This window comes from Camelus bactrianus, chromosome 29, assembly GCF_048773025.1.
Source record: "Camelus bactrianus isolate YW-2024 breed Bactrian camel chromosome 29, ASM4877302v1, whole genome shotgun sequence".
NCBI classification, from domain to species: Eukaryota; Metazoa; Chordata; class Mammalia; order Artiodactyla; family Camelidae; genus Camelus; species Camelus bactrianus.
In genome coordinates, this window is record NC_133567.1 from 11,080,357 (window position 1) to 11,103,821 (window position 23,465).

General features: G+C 38.3%; 1 protein-coding gene and 1 long non-coding RNA gene across 5 annotated transcripts in view; one reads left to right on the plus strand and one right to left on the minus strand.

Moving 5' to 3' along the window:
* The window catches only part of LOC141575511 (uncharacterized), a 136,159-nt gene that overhangs the window by 20,716 nt on the left and 91,978 nt on the right, over positions 1 to 23,465 (plus strand). The gene's annotated exons all lie outside the window — the stretch shown is intronic.
* CPA6 (carboxypeptidase A6) overlaps positions 1 to 23,465 on the minus strand; it is a 181,273-nt gene that overhangs the window by 5,111 nt on the left and 152,697 nt on the right. For all 3 annotated transcript variants that reach the window (XM_045507112.2, XM_010970621.3, XM_010970622.3), the window contains one exon: positions 2,275 to 2,477. In XM_045507112.2, coding sequence (XP_045363068.1) covers positions 2,275 to 2,477 — 203 coding nt within the window. The remainder of the gene's footprint in view (positions 1 to 2,274; positions 2,478 to 23,465) is intronic.

A 23,465-nucleotide genomic window follows, 5' to 3' on the forward strand; every position in this document is an offset into this window, starting at 1 on the left:
GTCATTATTTCAGATGATTAAACTCAAGGGGGAAAAATCTTTTGAGAAAAACAAACTATTGAGGAAAAAACAAGCTTTGCCTATTTTCACAAAACATATGCCTATTTCAGCCCTTTGAGCTCACGGTACTTCTGCCACTCGGTGGGAGCAGGCTGATAAAAGGTTTAGATGTGATTCTCCCACAAAGAGTGGAAACTTCATCAAATTTTCTAAGAATTATTTTCCAGGGTGGCACCTGTTGGAAAGAGTTTAAGCAATTCTTCCTTTCTCCATTGCATCTGTTTTCCAATTGTCCGGAAGGACCCAGGCCTCACTTGTTGGACCTCGGCTTAGTAAGGTGTATATTTTTCTACTTAAATATTTTCATATTTAAAGCAATTTAGTGACCCAAAAATGTTAGCAGAAACACTCCTGCATATTGATGGAATGCTTTTGAACAAGTTTAATAGAATTCAGGGATTTCTGGTTAACATTCAGAGACAACGTAGTTTCAGAGAATTGGTTTTTTGTTGTTGTTATATGAGGCCATTTTTAGTTTCGGAGAATTGTAATCTTGGTTTTAGCAATTCAGCTTATCTGCAGCCCACTAACAGGATTTCTCAATGGTGGCACTACTGACAGTTTGGACTAAATCATTCTTTGCTGCGGGAGGCGGTCCTGTGCAAAGTAGGATGTTTCACAGCATCCTTGGCCTCTACCCAGCAGATGTCAATAGCATGTCCCGCCCCTGTTGTGACAAACAAAAATTGTCTCCAACATTGTCCAGTGTCCCTGGGGAGGCAAATTCATAGTCATTTATGAACCACTGATGCTCTCCTTATAACACATCCTCCAATGCAAGACAAAAGGAAAATAGGCTTAACTCCTGGTGGGAAGGTAAGTTCAAAATATGGAGAACAGTCTCCTGTGATAGTTGTGATATATTGCATATTCCAGATAATCTGTTGTGAGACTATAAGTAGGCACTATGCCCCACAGAGAATGGGCTGAACATTTGCCTGTAGAAACATTGTGGTGCAAGGTGGTTAGGGTGCCAGGTCAGCAGTAACAAGAAACCTATTTGACCCACCGAGGAGCTGAAGAGTAGCACTGTTAACCATCACCCCCCTCCCCACCTTTACAATATTTCTCAAGAGAGAGAATTTGCTCAGAATTCTTGCATGAAACACTTAAGAACAGAGTTCTTCTTTTGGACAGAATACAAGTCTTCCCCCAGGCCACCTTCTGACCTCCTCATGGTCCTCATTCTTTCCAGGTCCTAGGTATCTAGATCAGGAATTCCAGCAACCCCAAGCAACTGGGGTAGGATTTGGAGGTCAAGGTAGAGGGAGAAAGAGGATGCTTCTCTTTTATAAAAACTTTAAAATTCAAGTATAACATACATTCAGAAATGTACACAAATTTTAAGTTTATAGCTTAATGAACGATCGCAAGTTGTACACACTGATGTAACCATAGTCCAGGAAAGAATAGGGCGTCAACAGCTGCCCAAAGCCCGCCTGTGCCCCCTCCCAATCTCAGCTCCCTCCCTCTTCCTCACTTCTAACATTGTGTACTAGTTTGGCCTGGTTTTGAACTTTAACGGCCTTTAGATGCTATAGGCTCTGAACCGGACTCCCTTTGTGAGGAATTATGCCTTACAGGGGATAGCTTGTTGAGTTCCTGTAATGAGGAGAGGGATGAACCCTGCTTTTTCACTTTCAGCTAATCTCACGTCTGAAAGGCCGTTCATTCATAGCATTAACTTGTCAGATACACACCCAGAGACTTAGTAGCATTAAGCAAATAGTGCTCATAAATTAAAACTTGCTTTTAATGAATGAGAGTCAGATTGTAATTTATGAACAATTATTTACTCAATAAAGTTGATTACAGCTTTGCATATGTGACGAAGCCGTGATATTAATCAAATCCATCCTGACATTTTCCATAGAACCTGTGGTAAGAATGTAAATAGGTTTTGAAATGATTGCATTTGAGAAGCAGCATGGAACAGTGGTCGAAAGCAACAATGCTCGAGCTAGATTTGAGGTGAATCCTGGCTTTGTCACTTAGTAGCTGTGTGTTCTAAGTCTAATTATCTAATTTCCTTAGGTTTCAGTTTCCTCATCTGTGAAATTGGGATAATAGAGCATACAATTTATGAAAAATGAGCTTATATATGAAATGCTTATTAGAACAAACAATCTGTTTGCCATCATCATGACTACATAGAACCATCTTGGCGTTATAAAAGCATGAAACTGACACACATGCTCAGCTTCAAATACTTACCACGCAGCTGAAGTTGGGGATTGTTGCATATTTGTAGGAATAGGGATACAGCAACATCTGAGCATATGCGTGAAAAGAGAGGTAAGCCCTGATGTGCTTCCGGTGTTTCCGGAGGAAGTTAGCTACAGCTTTCACTTCCGGTTCAGATTCTGGGAAGGGTCCGCAGTACGTGTCATCACAGGGGTATGTAGAAGCTCCTTCTTCTGCAAGTTAGAAAATGGGGTGCAGGAGTGGGCAGGCAAGAAGCAAGAAACACAAACTAACGTGGTTAAATTGATTTTTCTTTCATTTCTATGAACATTCGATATTATTAAGCAATTCATCTAATTTCTCATTTACAACTATCAATACTCCGAAAAATCCAAGGTGGGTTCAGGCCTCCATACATCATAAGAGGTTAGCCTGAATAGGAAATCGGTGCTGCCCGTTTAACTGGCCTGCGTAAATTACACTTAAGGGCTGTCTGTATCAGCTGGGGAGAACTAATTCTATGTTGTCCCCCAGAGCAGTTTCGCCCGTTTATATGCTCCATGATTCTGACACTTCCCTTCCGTAACACTCAACACACTTTTAAATAGTGTCAAAAATTTACTCATTTAACATTCACTCAATATTTACACTGTTCTGGGTGCCTGGGATACAATGGAAAGCAATACAGAAAGAAAGCTCTGCTCTAACAAACTGCATTCAGCCTGGATTCTTTGTTAGACAAATGTTCTGTGAAGGCAGGGACTGTGTCTTTCTCGCTGGGCACCTGACAGCTAGAATAGTCACGTGGCAAGTGTTCAACAAATACTTGTTGAGTAAGTGAATGTCAGAGCAAAAGAAAAGGCTGGAAATCTGTACAGGTGTCTGGTAAGACACCAATACTAATATGTCAAGAAGAGGGAGGCAAGACAGAAATAATTCCACAGAACATGCCAGACCAATTTCTATAATATTTTTAGATCAGGTATATCCAAACAGGTTTTGTAAAACCCAAAAGGCTTCTTCAGTTATCTTAGGGGTCAGTGAGGGTTCAGTTAAGAAATCCTCAAAACCAAATTTTAATAATTTTTGAATTAAAAAATTATATAAGTCTCTGAAGGGGAGGAAGGAAAATAAGATTCACTCAGACAATCACAAAGTATTAAGGTTCCAAGGAATCTTGGAAATAATGACACTTTCCATAGTAATTTGGCATTCTGAGTCCTTATTATCCCTCCCTGACCCCTAGAGAACTATAACTCTTTCTATAACAAATGGAAAATGTTTGGTGATTCTGTGTCACATACTCTGTTTCTGCTGAAAAGGAAAAGACAGCCAAGTCAGATCAGGCTAATTTTTGAGGACATTGTCTTGTTTATCCCACAGGAGAGTCAAGATGGGGAGCTTAGAGCAATTGTGGTTTTCCTCCTATGAGCCTAATTCTGGAGATGCCCCAAAAGCAAGTAGGATATGGATGGAGCTCAGCACTTAATATAAACACATAGCTGATATCCAAAGAGAATGGGAAAAATAGACATTTGAGGAACATTGATGTAAAACACTGTAAAGGAGAGTTCACAGATTGAGCAACAAATTCCAGAGGGAGCAGAAGTAATGAGCCAGAGAAATAAGGATTCACAATAATCCTAATAAATATTCTCAAGGGCATACAGGAGAGCATTGGAAACATTAAATAGGGATAAGAAGCTATATATATAAAAAAAGAACCAGTGAGTTATAATGGAAATAAAAAACTTAATTCATGGGTTGAATGAATACAGTTGATGAGTGATTGATGAGATGGAGTAAGTTTTGAAACATTCCCGGAAGGCATTAAAAAGGAACAAAGAATAGGAAAAATGAGAAAAAAAATTAAAGGGCATGAAAAATAGAATACTTGTCAACATCTCATTAATAGGGCTTCTAAAAGAGAAAAAAAGTTAAATATTTGAAGAACTGCTAATTGAAATTTTGCCACAATTAAGGAAAAATTGAATGGGCTTATTGTGCACCAAAAAAAAAAAAAAAAAAAGAAAAGGGACAATATTAACACTTTGAAACAGTAAAATGAAATTTAAGAAAAGGAAACAATTCCAGAGAGAAGCAGGTCATCTATAAACGAAGAAAAATTAGATTCACATCTGACGTTTTAAATAGCAGCAGTAGAGTAATATTTTCAAAGTACTTTTGAAAAAGGAAACTTGAATCCAGACTGACTGTAGTTGAACTCTTACTGAAATGTGAGAGTAAAATAAAGATGTCATAGATATTGTGGCATATTTTCATTGGTTATTGTTCCATTTTCAATGTTTTACTTTTAGGTATAGCTTTTAAATTTCACAGAATACAAAGTACAAAATTTTAAAGTTTTAAAAAAGATTTTAATTTTTGTAGATTTTTGCCAGTTGTTTGCTAAGATTGTTACTGTTCACACTTCCACAAGCAGTGTATGAGTACAATCTCTCCTTAATCCTTGCCAAAATACCCTGAAACTGTATCACCTTTTGATTTTTCCCAGTTTGATGGCAAAAATTTCATTTGCCTTCTTTACCGCAAGTATGTTTGAGCTGCGATTCATATGTTGACTCTGGATTGGACTCCGCTCTGAATTGCTTCATCATGTCCTTAGCTCATGTCGGTTTCTCCTGTTTATCTTTTCTTGCCCATGTATAAAAGAGCTTTGTGTAGATGTTTGTCATCTGCGTTGCATTTTATCCTTGATTTTATAATTTTTCTGTTCAGTTGTTTATGATTACTTCTATCATTTTAGACATTCTAAATTTTGTATAATTACGATGTCTTTTCTTTTTGAACAGCTCTTGGGTTTCCTGTCTTGGTTAAGAAAGTTTTCCCTATTCTGAAAGATTTTAGGTAATTTATAGACTTTCTTCTGAGAACTTTATTATTTTCTTTTTCCATCTAAGTGTTTAATCCTTCTGGATTTATTTTTATACATATGGAACATATGGTTATACCTTCAGTTTTTCTATATTGATAGTCAATTCTATCAGCATTATTTATTAAATATTCTATCATTTCCCAGTGAAGTGAAACACCACCTTGGTCATATATTAAAGTCTGCTGTATTTGTGAATCTTGGGTTTTTATTCTTGGCTTCTCTGTTCTGCTGATCTATTTGACTAGCTCCATACTGTCACCCTATCAATCTGTAGTAGCATTAAGTTATGCCCTAATATCAGGCAAGACAAGTTCCCCTTACTATTATTCTTTTTCAATTTTATTGGCTTTTCAGGGTCTATTTATTTTTCCATAAAAACTTTATGATCATTTTATCAATTCCCCAGAACACAAAGCAAAATGAAAAACTATGTTGAGATTCTAATTGGAATTGCATTAAATTTATACTGATTTTGGGATGATATTACTATATTGAGTCACCCAATCCAAGGACATGTTATGCCATTGCATTTGCTCAGATGGCGTTTCATGTTCTTCAGTACATTTTATCATTTTTTCCTTTAGTATATCTTCTTGGTTGTTGTTGTTGCTGTTGTTATTATGAATTGGTAACTATTTTTAAAATGGTCTTCTCAGAGTGCGGTGGTAGAAGTCACTTCATGACACCACCAGAGTTCCTCCCATCCTCTCCCTTCCTGTCCTCCACCTCCAGCTCCATCCAATATAACTGGGAATTAGTTGCCCAAACTATTTCTTTAAATTTCATTTGGGAGGCTTATGTGCTATCAAAATAAAAATGTGACCCATTGAGCAAATTTTACATTAAATATTATATATATGTCATTTACATATATAAACAAACATAGTGTTCTAACTTAAAGATAATATCATATTTGGAATAATGAGTAACAATTCAATTGACATTTCCTTAGAAAATCAGACCCTCTTCTAAATAATATTCTAAGGTGCTAAAGATAAATTACTTGCTCTGTTACAGTGTCAAAAAAACGCATTTAATTCTTTAGTGTTTTCATTTTTTATTTTCTCTGTACATTGTAACTATTTTAAGCCACTCCTGAGTTTCGTAGAGGCTAAAGACTTGTTTTTCAACTAACATTGGGTAGGAATTGCGTCCTTTATCCTTTATAAGGGAAGAAAAACCAAACTTACTGATTTTCTTCTTCAAGATTAAGTAGCAAGAGGGATAAAGATTTGGTACTGAAAACAGGGCCAGCGCAGTGGTTCCTTTTTGGAGTGGGGAACAATTGGGGCTGTAGCTGGAGATGCGGGTGCTAAGTGCCTGGTATCCCTGGCCACATAGCCACAGTGATACACCTCTGTTACCTGAAGAACTTGCCTTATCCACATCATCCTCACTAGATCTTCTCTGGTTAGGCTTGAGCCCCCCTTATGTGGCTTCTCACAGAGCTTGAAATAGTCTCCTCCCTTGGCTTTTGACACACTGTTATTTTTCTTCCAGCAAGGCTGTTCTTTCCTTCTCAGTCCTCTTTATGGGTTTCTCTTCCTCTGTCAGTCCCTTAAAAGAAGGAATAGCCAGTTGTTCTGCCCTTAGTCCATTTTCTCCAGTGATCTCTCTCTTCAGTGAATATGGCTTCTTCAGCTACTACTTGTAGATTGATGCTTTCATTCATTCAACTAGTATTTACTATGTACGTGCCATGTACCACAGGCTGGGATATGATGATGAACAAAGCAAAGGTTTCTGCCTTGTAGCGCTTACATTCTAACAGTGGCCATGATGTTGGTGGGGAGACAATAAACAACACAGTGAATAAGTAATTACGCTGTAGTAGGAAGGTGTGGTGGGAAAGAGAAAAATGCAGAGGAGGGTAATAAAGATCAAGAATTCTGGGGAGATGAGTTGCAATTATAAATACGGTGATGAGGATTATTCTCAGAAACTGACTTTTGAGCAGACTTGAAGAACACAGGGAGTTAGCCATAGTTTTAGGCAGAGGGAACAGCCATTGCAGAGACTCCAAGGCCTGGAGTGTGCCTGGCCAGTGTGGAGGGAGCCAAGTATTGAGGAGAAGGTAGAGATTGATGATATCAGACATCAGTGGGGGCCCAGACCACGTGAAGTTTTATAGGCTGGTTTATGTCCTGTGGGTGAGTAAATTGGGAAGTCACTGTAGCACTTTGAGCTGAGGATTGACAACATCTGACTTACAATTCAAAGGCTCATTCTGTCTGAGGAGAGAGACAGTTTGTTATGGGGGTGGGAGGATGTGTACAAAGGTAGAAACTATGAGACTGGCTAGAAGACTCCTACAGTAATTTGGATGGGAGATGGTGGCTTGGACCAAGGTGGTAGTAATCGACGTGGTCAGGAGTCGTTGGAATCTGGAGCTATTCTGAATGTAAAAACAAAAGGATTTCCTAATGGATTAGATGAAGGTATAAAAAAAAGGAGTTCAAGTTTATTCCATGGTTTTAGACTTGAGTGACTGGAAGCTTGGAGTTGCCATCACCTGAACTGAGAAATGGAAGAACAGGTCTGGCAGAGTAAAGATTAAGTGTTCAGTTTTGGATATTTTGAGTTTGAGATGTCTGTTAGATACTCCTGTCGAGGTGGCAAGTAGGTGTTATACACAGGAGTTTGGGAGAATGTTTTAGGCTGAAGATACACATTTAGGAGTCAGAAGCATGTGGTAGAGGATGAGATCGCTAAAGGAATGACCACACGTAGAGAGGAGAAAAGGTCTAAGACTGACCCCTGGACATGCCAGTGATCAGCATTTAGGGGGAAGAAGCCTCTTCTTCCCCCCAAAAATAGACTGAAAAGAAATGATCAAGCAACCAATGAGTTTAGAAGAGAGTTGAATATTCCAGAAGCCAAGTGAAGCTAAACGTATTGAAAAACAGAGCATGATCCACTTTGTCAGTGCAGCTTAGGAATCAAGTAAAATGAGATCAAGATTTGACTGCTGTATTTAGCAACATGAGGAATGATTTGATGAGAGTATAACACTATGTGTAGTGAGCTTAGACCACAGGTAGAGGATTAGATACTTCAAAAAGGAACAAAGAAATGGGGCAGTTGCTGGTAGAAGATGTGGAGACAAGAAAAGGATTTTTTCAGGTAGAAGGATTACCAGCATGTTTTTATGCCGAGGGGGAAAAGTCCAGTAGAGAACAAACACCCCACCTAACCAGACAAAAAGACAACAGAACAAAAGAGCTGGGGAAATTCCTGGAGCAGTATTCCTGAGTAGGCAAGCAGACATGGGATCTAGCATGAGTCAATGACTTGAATCTCCATCTCTAGCTTCAAACTCATGTATACAGTAGCCTCATGCACATCTCCACTTGCTTGTCTCAAGAGGGCTCTGGAAGCTCAAGATGTCCTTAGATGAAACCATCTCTCTCTTTCCTACCCACCAACTTGACTTTTGCTATGTTTCTTGGTCTGTTTCCCTCATTCTAGTGGCCTAAGTCAGAAACGTAGGTGGAGCAATTCTTGAGGTTTTCTTCTCCCTTGTCCCTCCATTCAATTGGAGAGCAAACTTGGTTGATCTTGTCTGCTGAATCTCTCTATGCCACTTCCAGCCAACAAAGTTCAGGCCCCCATTCATTCCCCTGCATTATCAGAAGAGTTCCCTATCTTCAGACTGGCCTGCCTTCTCAACAAAGTCATGGTCATCTTCTAAAAACATAAATATGATCTTACTGCTCTGCTGCTTCAAATCCTTCAGTGGTTGCCTTCCAGATGAAGTTCTGGAATCTTGACTCCAGCTTAAAAGCCATAGAAGTAATGTGATCAAAGTGTTTGAATGGAGCAGTGATAGGTACTATAGTTTATCTCGTGTGTGTGTTTTCCTGTCTTAAAAAACAATTTGTGAATTTTGTCCTGTTGCTGTACAGATAGGACTGTGATTGCTAATTTGCCATTTACTAGATAATTTCACATACTTTCTATGGCTCTGTAATAATATCAAGATTGTATAGTTTCTCCTTCCTTGGAAGTCAGGGTCGTGCTCCCTCCCTCTGACCAGATGCTTATGGGATAAGGCCCTTCATGTTTTTGGTTGACCTGCTTGAAATTTTAGTTTCTATCGGTCTGCCTCAAACCTTCTACTTGTCCTCCTACTACACTATTGGTCATTTTCTCGAGGTTCCATGCACTTTGTCTTTATGACTTGGCACATGCTGTTCCTTTTGTCTGAAGCATCTCTTTTCCTCACAGTCTGATCTTACGTGTCCTCCAATCCTCCATTCAGTTACCACTTCTCAGCACCTGCTTCATTGCTCTTAGGCTGGGTCAGGTGCCTGTCCTCTGTGCTCATAATACCCTTTACCTGCGTTTGTCATAAAACTTCGCGTCCTGTGTTAAAATTGTAGGCATCCCCATTTCCCTACTCGATTAAGCATAGCACAGCGTTTAACCAATCAATATCGGGCGTGTGATAAACTAAAAAAAATTTTATTTCATGATTATCACACATGAGTTAAACTGCCTTATATTAAGAAGGGCCATGCCTCAATTTAATGCTGTTTGCCTGAGAAACACATTAGACACTGGAATATTCTATAGCATTTTATGGATTGGCATCCTGCCAATGTTATTTACCGCAGATTAAGTATTGATTCAGCAGCAGAATGGGAATGTCACACTGAGACTTCTTTCTGCTAGTGTTTCTCTCTGATATTTTTTGCCTCTCCTATACCAACCCTGTCTTTAAAAAATAAAATCCGAATCCTGAATAGTGGGGCCTCTAAGAGGGAAATAAATTAATTCAGGTGGAAAGAAAACCACTAAAGCAATCTAATTTTATTTATAGCCTTTTGGGGGCACTATCCAGGCTTTACTAAAATGTGAAGAAACAGCTTACAAATATTATTGAACAGTAAGTCCTTTGGGGATTTTAAGTAGCTGTGCTGGGTGTACAATTTGAAGAGTCCTGTCCAGATGTGGCTTCAGTTACACAGATTCTGATCAGAAATATCGAACGAATAACAGAAGATCAAGAAAGCAGGAAGCTAAAGCACCAGGACACAACAAGGAAACAAAAAACACTGAAAAAGAACTTAATACCCAGGAAACAATGATAAAACAGGCTTCTAAGGGAACAGAACAAGAATCATTAAAACCCATCACTCTAGGTTCTAGGAGCACGAGGTTATTAGTTTTCTCTTAGTTTATGGGGGCCAATATATTGTTTCTGTAGCTAAAACAACATTCTCTTTCCCATCTTTACATGCAGAACTACTGCAGAATATATAACAAGATCTCTGCAGTGCAGAGTCTTGTCAAATAAAGCTGCATACATCTCTGTTCTGAACACTTCAGCAATTTAACTTCCATACCATACATCGCCTCTTTAGTTTTTGAGTATTGAGATGCAAAACTCTATAAGGACCTCATAAATCTAGACAGAAGACAAGATGTGGGCATATGAGGAAATTAGACAAGCCAATGTAGGATATGGTACAATTGTAAAGTGTGCATTGCAGGCTAAGTACACTCGAGCGTGAGAGAAGAAGGGAACAGGAAGGTGAGGCGCCCTGGTGAAGCTGCAGCAGCAGAGAAACTCAGTGGGACTCAGGGTGGATGAAACTTGAAAAAATATGATTTTACTTAAAAAAAAAATAGTAGCTAGTCACACATTATAAAATTACTTAACTAAAAAATTGGTTTAGTTCTCCTGATCAATAACTTTTAATTTATTCTTTTTTTTTTAAAATTGAAGTATAGTCAATTTACAATGTTTTAGTTTCTGGTGTACAGCATAGTGATTCAGTTTATATACACACACACACACACACACACACACACACACACACACACACACATACATATATTCCTTTTCATGTTCTTTTTCATTATAGGCCATTACAAGGCATTGAATATAGTTCCCTGTGCTATACAGTAGGACCTTGTTTTTTTTTTTAAATCTGTTTTATATGTAGTAGTTAGTATCTGTAAATCCCAAACTCCCAGTTTATCCCTCCACCCCCTACCCCTTTGTGCCCTGGTAACCCAAAGTTTGTTTTCTATGTCTGTGAATCTGTTTCTGTTTTGTAAATAAGTTCAATTGTTTCATTTTTAAAGATTTCACATAGAAGCGATGTACTCTTGTAATGGAGGAGAGAAAAGATAAATCGAATGGGTGTGCTTGGAATGAACCACAGGACGGTGCCCTCACCATCGGCCGAGTGCGTGGGAGTGGGGAAAAAGTAGGCTGAGAACTGATGGATTAGAGAATGATCGCTATGACTCTTTGCAGCACTGATGGTTTATGGTTCCAGGCCAGAGGAATAATTTTTTTTCAGTGTGATTACATACTTAATTTTCCTTAACATCCTTAGATGCCCCAGCCCCAGCCGTCGCTCGTGGGTCCAGCTCCCTCACCCCTCCCACACTCCTTTGCCTTTGTTTCTCTCCTCCCTTCAGCCTGGGCTGTCCAGCTCCAATCTTGAGACCTGCCAAAGTCCTCCCACACCTGGAGGGCTCAGCTCAAAAGTCACTTGTCTGCAGCTTTCCCATCTCATGCTTGTCAGAATTTCTCTTTCCTCTCCTTTGTGAGGGCTCAGATTTCACTCGGCCTCAAATCACCACTGTTGTTTACTCGCCGGGTCTCCCTCACCGGACAGCTGGTTCCCAAGAACAAGAACTGAATAGTATTCCTATTTGCTTATCAGTCATAGCAGAGCTCAATAAATGTTTATTGTGTGAATCAATCTGCCCTATAGCAAGGTCCCTCTTAGTCTATCACATTAAAATTCCGCTTGTGTTTTACATTTTAAGGTCAGTTTTATTGTAAGTTAAGGTTGTAGGAAAAGGTAGGAGATGGCACAAGAGTCTGAACAATGATGTTTTCTAGCTTTCTGGCATATCTGTGAAATATGTGCAAATAAAATTATACCTGAGAGTAAGACTATGCCTGAGGATGAAAACACATAGAAAGGGAATCAGCAGTTGTAAATCACATTACTGCTCTGTCTCTCACTGTTGCCCATGATTCGTCCCGATCTAGGGGTGATGAACGAGATGCATGAGTGCCATTTTTTGCTGTGGAACTTGCTGGAAGCCCATTCTGGAATCTCTCTCCCTCAGAATTACATAGTCTAAAATGGCATGCCGGAACCTCACTTTAAGTAGATGCCAGTATAAGAAAACAGATAGTGTGTTCTAATGAAATATGTCACGTTTGTTCAAAATTTTTGCTGACATAGTTTGTTTCTCTACCAGATAAAACAAGTTTTTGTAAAAATGTTTTGAATCAAAGTAAAACTTTTTTCTCTCAATCTGTTTCCCAGTCAACACCTCTAGAGCAGTATCAAGAAACATGATGGGGGTGGGGAGGGTATAGCTCTAGTGGTAGAGCACATGGTTAGCATGCACGAGGTCCTGGGTTCAATCCCCAGTACCTCCTCCAAGAATAAATAAATAAACCTAATTACCCCCCCCACCAAAAACAAACAAAAATGAGACATAATGGGGAAGGCCAGATCGATAGAGGGCAATCAATGCATTTGGTGTTTGTTGGATTAAATGATATATAATTAAGTATCCTCCACCCCATTTGGTGGAGTGGTGAGTGGAGGCAGTGAAGAATGGTGCTGGAAGGAGTGTGATACGATTAGTGTACAGGCCCAAGGGATACTTGTTTTTGGTCCCACTCCCCTATGTTTTACTAATATAATAACTAATTAAACTAAATGACAAAAACTAACATAAAATGAGGGAAAGTGATTTGAATGGTAGTAGTGCATCTGGAGCTCAATTTTAGCTGAAATTTTATTTTTAGCTTTTTCAGAAAAAAATGTTGACTTATTTTTACTGGTTTTAATTTTTTTGAATGGCCAATGGATGTACATGGCTATGTCAAGTTCTCCCTCCCTCATCGGTCTAGCCATCCATTTCTTTTCCCCAGAAGCAATCAGTTACTACTCTCTTGCACTGTTCCAGGGTTTGGGCATTTATAAGCAAAAAGCCAAAGTTATATTATAATAAATATATTATATTTGTGGGAATAAAAACCTTTTTAAAAAACCTGGAGATTTTATGTAATCCTGGAGATTTTTCCATATCAACCCATAAAATAGCTACCTAATTCTATTTGTCTGTTTCACTGTATGACTGTAGCCTAATTTACTTAACTAGTCCTTTGTTGAAGGACATCTGGGATGCTTCTCTTGTTATGATAAAGAATACTGCAATGGTTATCTTTGTACATATGTTATTTTCTATGTATAGCCATAGGATAAGTTCCTAAAATGAGAGTTACTTAATTACTCAGTCAAAAGGATGTGCATTTTTTTTGGTAGACATTGCCAAATACCCTTCCACAGTTGTACCCATTCACATTCTCAAAAGGAATGTATAATATTGCCTATTTTCCTATATCCTTCAAATTTTATTCTTTCTCTCTTAACACACAGGACTGTGGTGAATAATAAAATTATAAGAATAGCAATAGGTCCAAGTTTTATGGTCAGAAAAGATGTTTTTATTTAAAGTGTCATTTGAACGTAGATAGGTAGAGAAAAATACATTTTGGAGAAGAAAATTGAAATCTGTTTCTTTGATCTGAAGAAACATTTATTCCAAAGTAGCATCCAAAGAGTACCGGCGTATAGTAGGTACTCAGTAAATTTGTTGAATGACTTCTGTGGCTCTGAGTTTTGCTAACTTCTCAGTAGTATAAGAGGATGGGCTTATTTAAAGTCTCATAGTGGAAAAAAAATTTCTTTTGTATAGCACAAGGAACTACGTTCAATATCTTGTAATAACCTTTAATGGAAAAATATGAAAATGAATATATGTATGTATATGCATGACTGGGACAGTGCTATACACCAGAGACTGACACATTGTAATTGACTGTACTTCAATTAAAAAAAATATATAAAGTCTTATAGTGGCAACAAGCTCATATATTTAAATGGCACTTATCTCTGAGATTCATTTCAATATATGCATCTTTAAAAAATCACGTTGCTTGATTGGTCATTTGTCTAATCTATTTGCAGTTTGAATGGGAAAAATAAATATAGAATATACATTATTTAAGGCAAATTCGTTCCTTAAAGTAAAATTCTAAAACTAAGTTAAGAAAACATTTAAAAGATGAAAAAACACTAGTCCTCCAATTCTAGCCTTTTTGTATATTTTTCCCAGTCTTTTATTCCCCCATGTGTTAGTGTGTAAATGTGTGTATGTCACACACATTTCTGTCATATGTACGTATGGAATCATTATATATTTTATAGAATTGTAATCACAGTGAAAAAATAATAATATAGCCAGAATCAGACTCAATATTATATAAATTGTATATATGTATACTCATATATATATATTTTATATTTACTGTATTTTAAAGTAAATTCTAATCCATTTTATGGCTTCCTAAAATTTCAGCAAATGAATATATACTAATTTATTTAACCGTTGCCCTGTTCAATATTTGGCTCGTTTTCAATCTTTTATTATAAATAAAAGACCAGCATCCTTTTGTTTCCTTATACCCTGTTTTAAAAATGGAACACTTACAACAAGGGGAGTACGCACAGCCTTAAGGTTCGGCTCTTACTTGCTTCTCTTCACTCATGTGTACTGATCTGATCCATCCCTGAGGCTTCAATTACTCCCTGCGTGCTGAGGACCCACAAGTGTGTATGTTCAGACTAGACCCTTTTCAGTATCCAAGCCTATATCCAGCTACCTATTGAACATCCTTCCCTACAATCCCACAAGCACTGCAGATCCACTGCTCAAAACTAGACTTATATTTTCCACCAAATCCTCACCTCTTAGTAGCTGCCAAATCTTGGCAAGTGATGCCTCTATCCACCAGTCAGACACTCTAGCCAGAAACGGAACCATCCTAAACTCCGGTTTTCCCTCTGAACTTTATCATGTACATCTCGCTGGGGCCCAGTGAGTGCTGCTGCTTCCACATTTCTTGTGTGTGCATTTCCCCTCCATTCTTGCCACTTCCTCCTGGATGAGGGTCCTACTGTAGGTTACTAACCAGTCCTCTGCCTGACAGTCCTATTCAAATGGCACTCAGATCAGTCATTTTCTTCCCAGCTTTAAAAGCTCCCAATGATTCTTCCTTTTAAAGGTCCCCAATTATCCAGTGTTGGTAAAATTTTCCATCAAAATACTCCTCACGGGCAAAGTCAACAAAGACTGTAAGTCCATAACTTCTTTGAAATCTTTGTTTTACTTACCTTAAAAATTCATGTGAATTGTCCAGTCTACTCAATTATGTATTTGTGTTTGCTCTTACATAAAACATTTCTCCTTCTGGAATCTTCAAATGAAATTGATATGCACTGAAGGTGTGCTATGGCTTTTTGTGACTTTCTCTGTGACATGAATCCACATACATATAACCTCAGTTCAGTTTGAAAGTCTTGGCTTCTAGAATAAAATCCATAGAGCTCAGCACAGCACTGAACCTCAGCACGCCCTTCATGAACTGTACCCTGGGACTTCTCCTGCCTCATCTCTCACCAGTCCTTCCAGTCATCCTGTGTCCCAGCCACACAGGGCCACCTGCCCTCTTAACAACTCCCCAGTCTGTTTCATGTTGCAAGAACACACCTGTTTCCCCTACCTGGAATGCCCTTGGGACTCTGAATCCTTGCTCTGTTTACTTTCTGCTCCATGGTTAGTCTACTGAATGACAAATATATTTTTAGTATTCAGACCTGCTAGTATCTCTTCTATGAAGACTTCTCTGACTTTATCAAGTAGAACTGGTTCCTTCTTCCTTTATAGTTGCACTGTACTGTATCCATATAGATCTTCCCAGACTTCAATGGGGTTATGTCCAGATAAACCCATCATAAGTTGTAAATACCACAAGCTGAAAACGCATTTCATACACCTAACCTACCACGTATCATAGCTTAGCCTAGCCTACCTTGAATGTGCTCAGAATACTTACATCAGCATACAGTTGGGTAAATCATCGGACATAAAGCTTATTTGATAGTGTGTTGTATATCTCTCATGTAATTTATTGAATACTGTACTGAAAGTGAAAAACAGAATGGTTGTCTGGGTACAGATTGGCTGTAAGTGTTAAATCAGTTTACTTTTGTAATTGTATGGCTGACTGGGACTCACTGTCACTGCCCAGCATCATAAGAGAATATTGTACTGCACATATCATTAGCCTGTGAAAAGATCAAGATTCAAAATCTGAAGTACATTTTCTACTGAGTCCCTATTGCTTTCACATCATCATGAGGTTGAAAAATTGTATGTTGAACCATCATAAGTTGGGGACCGTCTGTGTAGGTATATCTCTAACATTTTGTTTCTTTTTCCTTTCCCTTCCTTCCCCCTCCCTTCTTTCCTCCTTTCTCTTCCTTGTCTTCACCAATCCAACCTCTGAGATTTTAAACCCCATGAGGACAGGGAAACGGTTGGATCTGTCTCTGCTTGCCAAGTGCCTAGCCTAGTGTGGCAAGTAGAATGAATGTGGTACTTTTTTTTGTTTTTGTTTTTGGAATGAATGGAAGAATGAATCATGTTTTCAATGTGTGGTAAAATTGCTTTCTGATGCCCCCAAGGATCCATGTTATCCCATTTTTACCACTGATTCCAGCTTAGGTTATCACATTAAACATTTTTGAGGACAATTTAATAGATGAAATGTTATCTTGTTTTATTTTAATGTTGACTTTTGATTACCAGGAGGTTGCCCATTTTATCATATTGCTTTATTTTCATGAATTATGACTTTTTAAAAATTTCACCTCTAGAGTCTTGAAGTTTCTCTTTACATTTTATATGGACTCTTAAAATTATTTTCATTATGTAATGTTTGATTCTGAAGTGTTTATTTAAAAATTATAGTAAAGCTTTCCCTGCTTTGTTTACTGCAAATATTTTTTTCTTGCATGGTTGTTTATCTTTACTATGGTACCTTAAAAAAATACCAACACGTAGTTCTTTATATAATAAAGATATGTTTATGTTTAGAATTCATTGTGGTATATGTCATGGTTGTCTCAAGATGCGAATAATACTCTTAGGTTAGACTTATTATATTTTGAAAGCAGTGCTTTCAAATGGGAAAGTATAATTTGAATCCAAATATCTGCCCTCAACCATCCATTTGGTACAGAGTGGCCAAAATAATTATCTTAAGAAGTTCGTTACATCACATAACTTCTCAGTTAAAAATTCTACAGTGATTTCCCATCCCATTTAGAGCAAAATCCGAAGTCCTTCCTAAGATGCTGGACCTACATCATCTTCCCTCTGGCTACTTCTCTGACTTCACCTCCTCTCCCTACCTCCTCCCTCTGTCCTCCCTCAGTTCCAGCCACAGCAGCCGTCCTTGCTCTTCCTTAAACACATCAGAGATGCTCCCATTCCAAGCCTTTATACTACTGATCCCTCCGCCTGCTCTTTCCCCAGACCTCCTCCACTCCCAAGTCTCATCAGATGAGATCATCTTCCCTACGCCACCTGAAACAGCTAACCCACCCCCACCTGCCATTCTCTTACTTCCCTGGTAGTAGATCTTTCTTCACAGCATGTATGACAACCTGACTGTTTTGTTTACAGCTGTTTTCCCCATAACCGTCTCAGAAAATAGTTGTTGCATAAACAAATGAATGAATTTAGTCACTTATCTGATAACCTCTGAGATGGCAACTATATCAAATACATTTGATATGCTTTTTTACATTGTTAAAAGAAATTTTTTTTTCTTACAACTTAAAAATACTACCATAATTAGTGTCAGTTATTGCTATGGTTTAAATTTTGTGTCTGTCCCAAATTCATACGTTGAAATCCTAATGCTCAGTGTGATAGTGTTGGGAGGTGGGGCCTTTGGGAGGTAATTAGGTCATGAGGGTGGAGCCCTCATGAATGGGATTAGTGACCTTATAAAAGTGAGAACACAGTGAGAAGGCTTTACTTGTGAACCAGGAAGCCCTCACTAAATGCTGAATCTGCTGGCACTGTGATCATGGAATTCTTAGCCTTCAGAACTGTGAGAAATAAATACTTTTTATAAGCCACTCAGTCTCTGGTATAGTTGACCCTTGAACACCTTGGCTTTTGAACTGCATGGGTTCATGTATCTGTGGAGTTTTTCAAACTTAAGTGCTATGGTATTGCATGATCCTGGTTGGTTGAATCCTTCCTCTAATCTGGAGGAACCACAGATAAAGAGGACAGACTATCAATTATACTTGGACTTTGAGCTGTGGAGGGTCGGCACCCCTAACCCCCATGTTGTTTAAGGGTCAATTGTATTTTATTATAGAAGCTTGAATAGACTAAGATAATTATTTGGGGGGGCACCTAGTAACTTCTCCTGGACTGCTAGGTTTCTACAGCTCACTAGGATTTTGTGTGATTTGGGAAATTCTGTCCCAGAAGACAGTGTAAAGGCAAGGTTGCGGCCTATGTGTTTCTTGTCATTATTCAGCACATCACAGCTTTTCAAACAATTATAAAAAGTGGTAGATAAAGAGAATACCATTGTTTTCCTATTTCTGCATGCAGGAATGGCATTCAAAAGAGACTTTTAGTAATAGAAAAGTTACTTCAAAAGGAGTTTCGATTAAAAATAAGCAGATAGATTGAAAGAGAATTGGGAATCTGTAAACAAGGAAAATATATAACAACATTAGTGACCCAGAAGGAACATGGTAATACTATGATGCTTATGAGATGTTAAAAACGGTAACAAGGACCACAAAATTCAAAGTGATAAGTTATGCAGGAATTTATGAAAATAAAAATTTACATGACTTGTGAAATGCAAATGATACAGCTGGAGGAAAATTATCAGAGATGCAGTTTGTTTCTGGCGAAATCCAATAATGCTGAAGAGCCAACAGCATCATGAAACAAGAATTAGTAGATAAAAGCTTTCAAATCCTTCCTCGTATGCCCAGTGTAAGACTAAGGGTCTCCTAAAGATTGAGTAGCAGGGTAGAGTTACCTGCTGAAACAGGTACAATGAAATTACTGGACTTAAAAATCAGTTACCAAATGAAAAATCAGTAGCTAAGTGTCCCAGGAGCCGAGGGAGTAATTCTACCATGTCCATCATGACTTTCTTCAAAAATATCATTTTTATATGCTACTTCAGTGATTTTTGAATATGAGCTTTTTGTAAAAGGGTTTTAAACTTTACTTTAAACATTATTTTCAAAAACTTCAGCAAAAATATTTGTTCATGATGTTGGAATAGATGTTATAAAAAATGAAGACATTATCATTCACATGCAAATTCTTACATAGTTACCCAGGAGAATGATCAGAGAAATAAAACAATGTATCATTTTGTGTATACACACACACACACGCACACACATACCCCAATACCAAACATTATTTAATCTGTGGTTACAAAAAGCTCATTTTTAGAAGCATTTGGGTGTGTCTTGCATAAGGAACATGAAATATAAAACAGGAAGATGAAGTGAGTTTTGCATGTAATCAGTATCTGGATTAGGAAAAATTGGATTTAAAAGTGATTTTACAAAAGATAGAATAGCTCTTTTTAGTGGCATATTAGCTGGAAATTATGTGTTTGAATCATGATGGATGGAAATGAAAGTTTTTTGTATTTTCTTTAAGTCTCAGAAACATACGGATTTGCAGTTTGCCCTTGTAATCGTCTATCTTGGAGAGAATGAAGTTTGCAAAAACCATGTTTAAGGTTGATGAGTTAGAGTAGCACCGAAAGGAACTGACGATAAGGATACTTCAGCTAAGTAATACTACGGAGATGGAGATAATAGCCTACGAATATTGCTAATAGGTACCTTATTCTAAAAGGCCAAAATAGTATGGACGGTAATTAAATATGAACAGGTGGAATAGTAGCAGTAATAGAAACAAATAAATAGAAGAATTAAACTGAATATCAGAAAAAGCTTATGAGAGTGTAAAATTCTTGGCTGAGGTAGTAGATGTGGACTGGGAAGTGACATGTCTATGAGAGACTCTGTTGGTTAGGGTTTTACGAAAGGGCACAGAATTGACCGTGGCTACTTCAACCAAAGGGGACTTTTAAAAAGATGTTAAACGTCTTTCAGGGCCATTGGGAAAGAAACCCTAGTTTGAGCCTTCTTGGATGACCTCAAGAGGCATGACACAGTTACCAGGAGGGCACCTGCTGCTTCTAAGATGAGGAAGCAGCACATTTAGAGGAGAGCAGAGGTGGAGAAGCTGCCTCAGATAAACCACCCAGCTCCACAAAGGTGCTGGACAGCTGGGATGGTAGAAGCCACGGAGAAATGACCTCTGTCTCTCCTCCACATTCTAAATTGCCCACGAGGACACCAAAATGGCAGGACTTAGATCACACTCAGTCCCTGTTTGTAAGGGGTTCTAGGATATGCAGTCTTTATCTTTCGGGCCTCAGCCGTACAGGAAGGCACACTAGAGAGAGGCTGGAATGGATGGCGTGCCTGTTCGTGACACACACACCACAGACTTCACTGCAAGAGAAATTGAAAAAGAAAACCCTACAGTAACAACACAACTAGATAATCAATAAGAACCAGTTCTTCCTAAGTTTCAGCATTCCTCGTCAGCTCTCCCCAAACAGTGAAAGGACTATTATACAAGGATTTAAAAGACAACATTTCTGGAGGGGGGAGGATAATAGTTCAGGGGAAGAGCGATGCTTAGCATGCACGAGGTCCTGGGTTCAATCCCCGGTACCTCCATTAAAAAAAAAAACAAGACAACATTTGAATTAAGAATAAGAAATACTTTAAAGCTACATACTTTTGTTTTGAAACCTTTATTTTGAAGCTGAGAGTATTGCTCTTGTGGCATTACTTGAGGAGGCAGCTGATAAGAAGGTTGCCTGGTGTTGGTAGGTTCTGTATGATCAGGTTCAGGTAGGATTGTTTTAGACAATTGGGTGATGATAGAAGTCTTAAAACCATCACCAACAAGTCAGGCCAACACTAATTCTAATCGTGTTAATGTCTAAAATGACAGCTGGGGTTTTCTGGCAACATGGCAGAATTGTAGCAGATACTGTGATAAAAGCCCCTGCTCTGAGCACCTTTATATGTTGAGTAATTCAATTTAAATACACAGCAGCATTCTCAGAAATGTTCCCGAGGGATCAGACACAAAGAGGGAGCAAATGAGCAGGGCTGAGGCAAAAGCTCTGGCCATTCTTGCAGGGTTTGCTGATCTCGCAGGCTTGTGCAGTGATGCGGTGGAGGCAGGGGATGGAGGTTTGGGTCCTCAATATGCAGGAAGGGGGAGGAGAGCCGGGCATACATCTGGGATCCTCAAGGGTGACACTTGCCATAAAAGTGGAAGCTATAAAAAAAATCTGCTTTCATGGGAGGACCTCGAGCTCTGGCTGGGAGAAAAGAAGTCTTTTTGGAGAATTCATAGTCACATTCCTGATGTCATGTGTAAATTCAAACCACATGCATAGTCTGAGGTGCCTCAAGATCAGAAATAGCACCTGGGGAGTCTTTCTCTCCCTCTTATCAAACATTCTCAATCTTTCTTTCTCTTGTCTGTGTTTCATAATTTTGGATAAAACTGTGCCAGTTCTATTATTCTTCTGATACCTAAACTACTTTGCAGCCACACCTTGTTTAACATCTTGACAACGTGGAGTGACCATTGATGGCCAGCTCATCCCTAAGGGTCAGACTAATGGCTGGAATCAGGGGCACCAGAATTGGTCAGACTTGACTTCTCATTCTGGCTCAGTTTGTGTGTAATCTGGAGCAAGTCTCCTCATTTCTTTGAATCTTAGTTTCTTCATCAGTTAAAGAGGGATAATAATAGCATAGACCAATGAGAAATTCATCTTGAGTGCTTAGCAAATACTTGGTACACAGTGGATCCTTAACAGATGTTAGCCACATATCAATGCCAGCGAGCAAATCCTGTGTGATCTAAATTTCTAAATCTCCAAGATTGTGTCCTTTACTCCCTTTATAAAAAGCACAACTAAGCGTAGTAATTTAACTCATTGATTCTCTAATTTCAAGTTTCTCTACCAACTTCCACAGATTATTTTAGGTGATTGATATATCTTTTTACACTAAACTCATTGCAAAGCAAATAGGATAAGCCAACAGATTTCCCCTTTTATTTTTCTAGAATCCCAAATAATTCCTTGGGAGTTAGGTCGTTAAATCTTTCAGGACATTGCTATATAACTTACAGCACCTTGAATTGTAGAAGGTGCTCAATACACTTGTTTTGATTTAAAATTGGATTAAATTATAATATGTTAGAATCACCCTTCACAGGGGTGGCGGGGATCTTAAGGCTCTAGTCTGACCAGCTATTTGGTTTAATTCATCACTGTCAGCTTGAAAGTATACAACTCTTGTCTGTAAATCTCTGATAGTATAAATTCACTTGCTTTCCTGTTGTGCATTCCATGCCTCTGGAAATTTGATGTGGAATAGTTCTCTTCCTGAGCTGACCTGGAGGCCAGACTTAGCACTCCCTGACATCCCCATATAGCAGATCCAATTCCCCAAAACCTTAGGAAGTGAAGTAGATTGTCCTGAATGTGAACAGAGATAGTTTGTTATGAAACACATACTGAAGAGAATTTATATACGTCACAGTAACATTTAATTAAAATCCTCATTAGACATCTTTGAGTTCCAGACCCCTTTCTAGATATTCAGGCAACATTACTTCTCTTTTAACCCCTCATCTCCTTTTGCCCACAATTTTCTGAAATTCCCTATATTTTTACAGCAATTCAGGCCAGGTTCTCAGCTAGAATAACTCCCTAAAAACTGAAGCCCTTCAGCTGGAGGAACTTATTCTCTTAGAAAGCAGACCAGTGACCATCTACTGTTCTTTTATAGGCATTGGCTGAAAATAACCACTAGGTTATAGTTTCCTTTTCATCTTAGTTGATCTATCAAAATATTTGCCCAACTAAAACAGAGCCCTCTTATTTTGATAGAGTTGGGGGGGGTGTTGGCAGGAGAAGGGCATATGCGATTGGGCTCCTAAAAAATATGGTTTTCTCTGTATTACATGTAATTTACAATATTAGGTAACTGAGTATTCTAAAAAGAGTAGTTACATTTTAGTAAGTGCCTAACTTGCTCCTAAATGGTAATTAAAATCCTTTATAACAGCTTTATTGAGCCATAATTATATGCCATAAAATTCACTCTCGAAGTGTACAATTCACTGAGTTTTAGTATAGTCACAATCATCACCACTATCTAATTAAAAAACATTTTCATCTTCCCCAAAGGAAACCCCTTACCCATTAGCCGTCACTACCCCATCTCTCTTGCCCTTGGCAACCACTAATAATCTGCCCTTT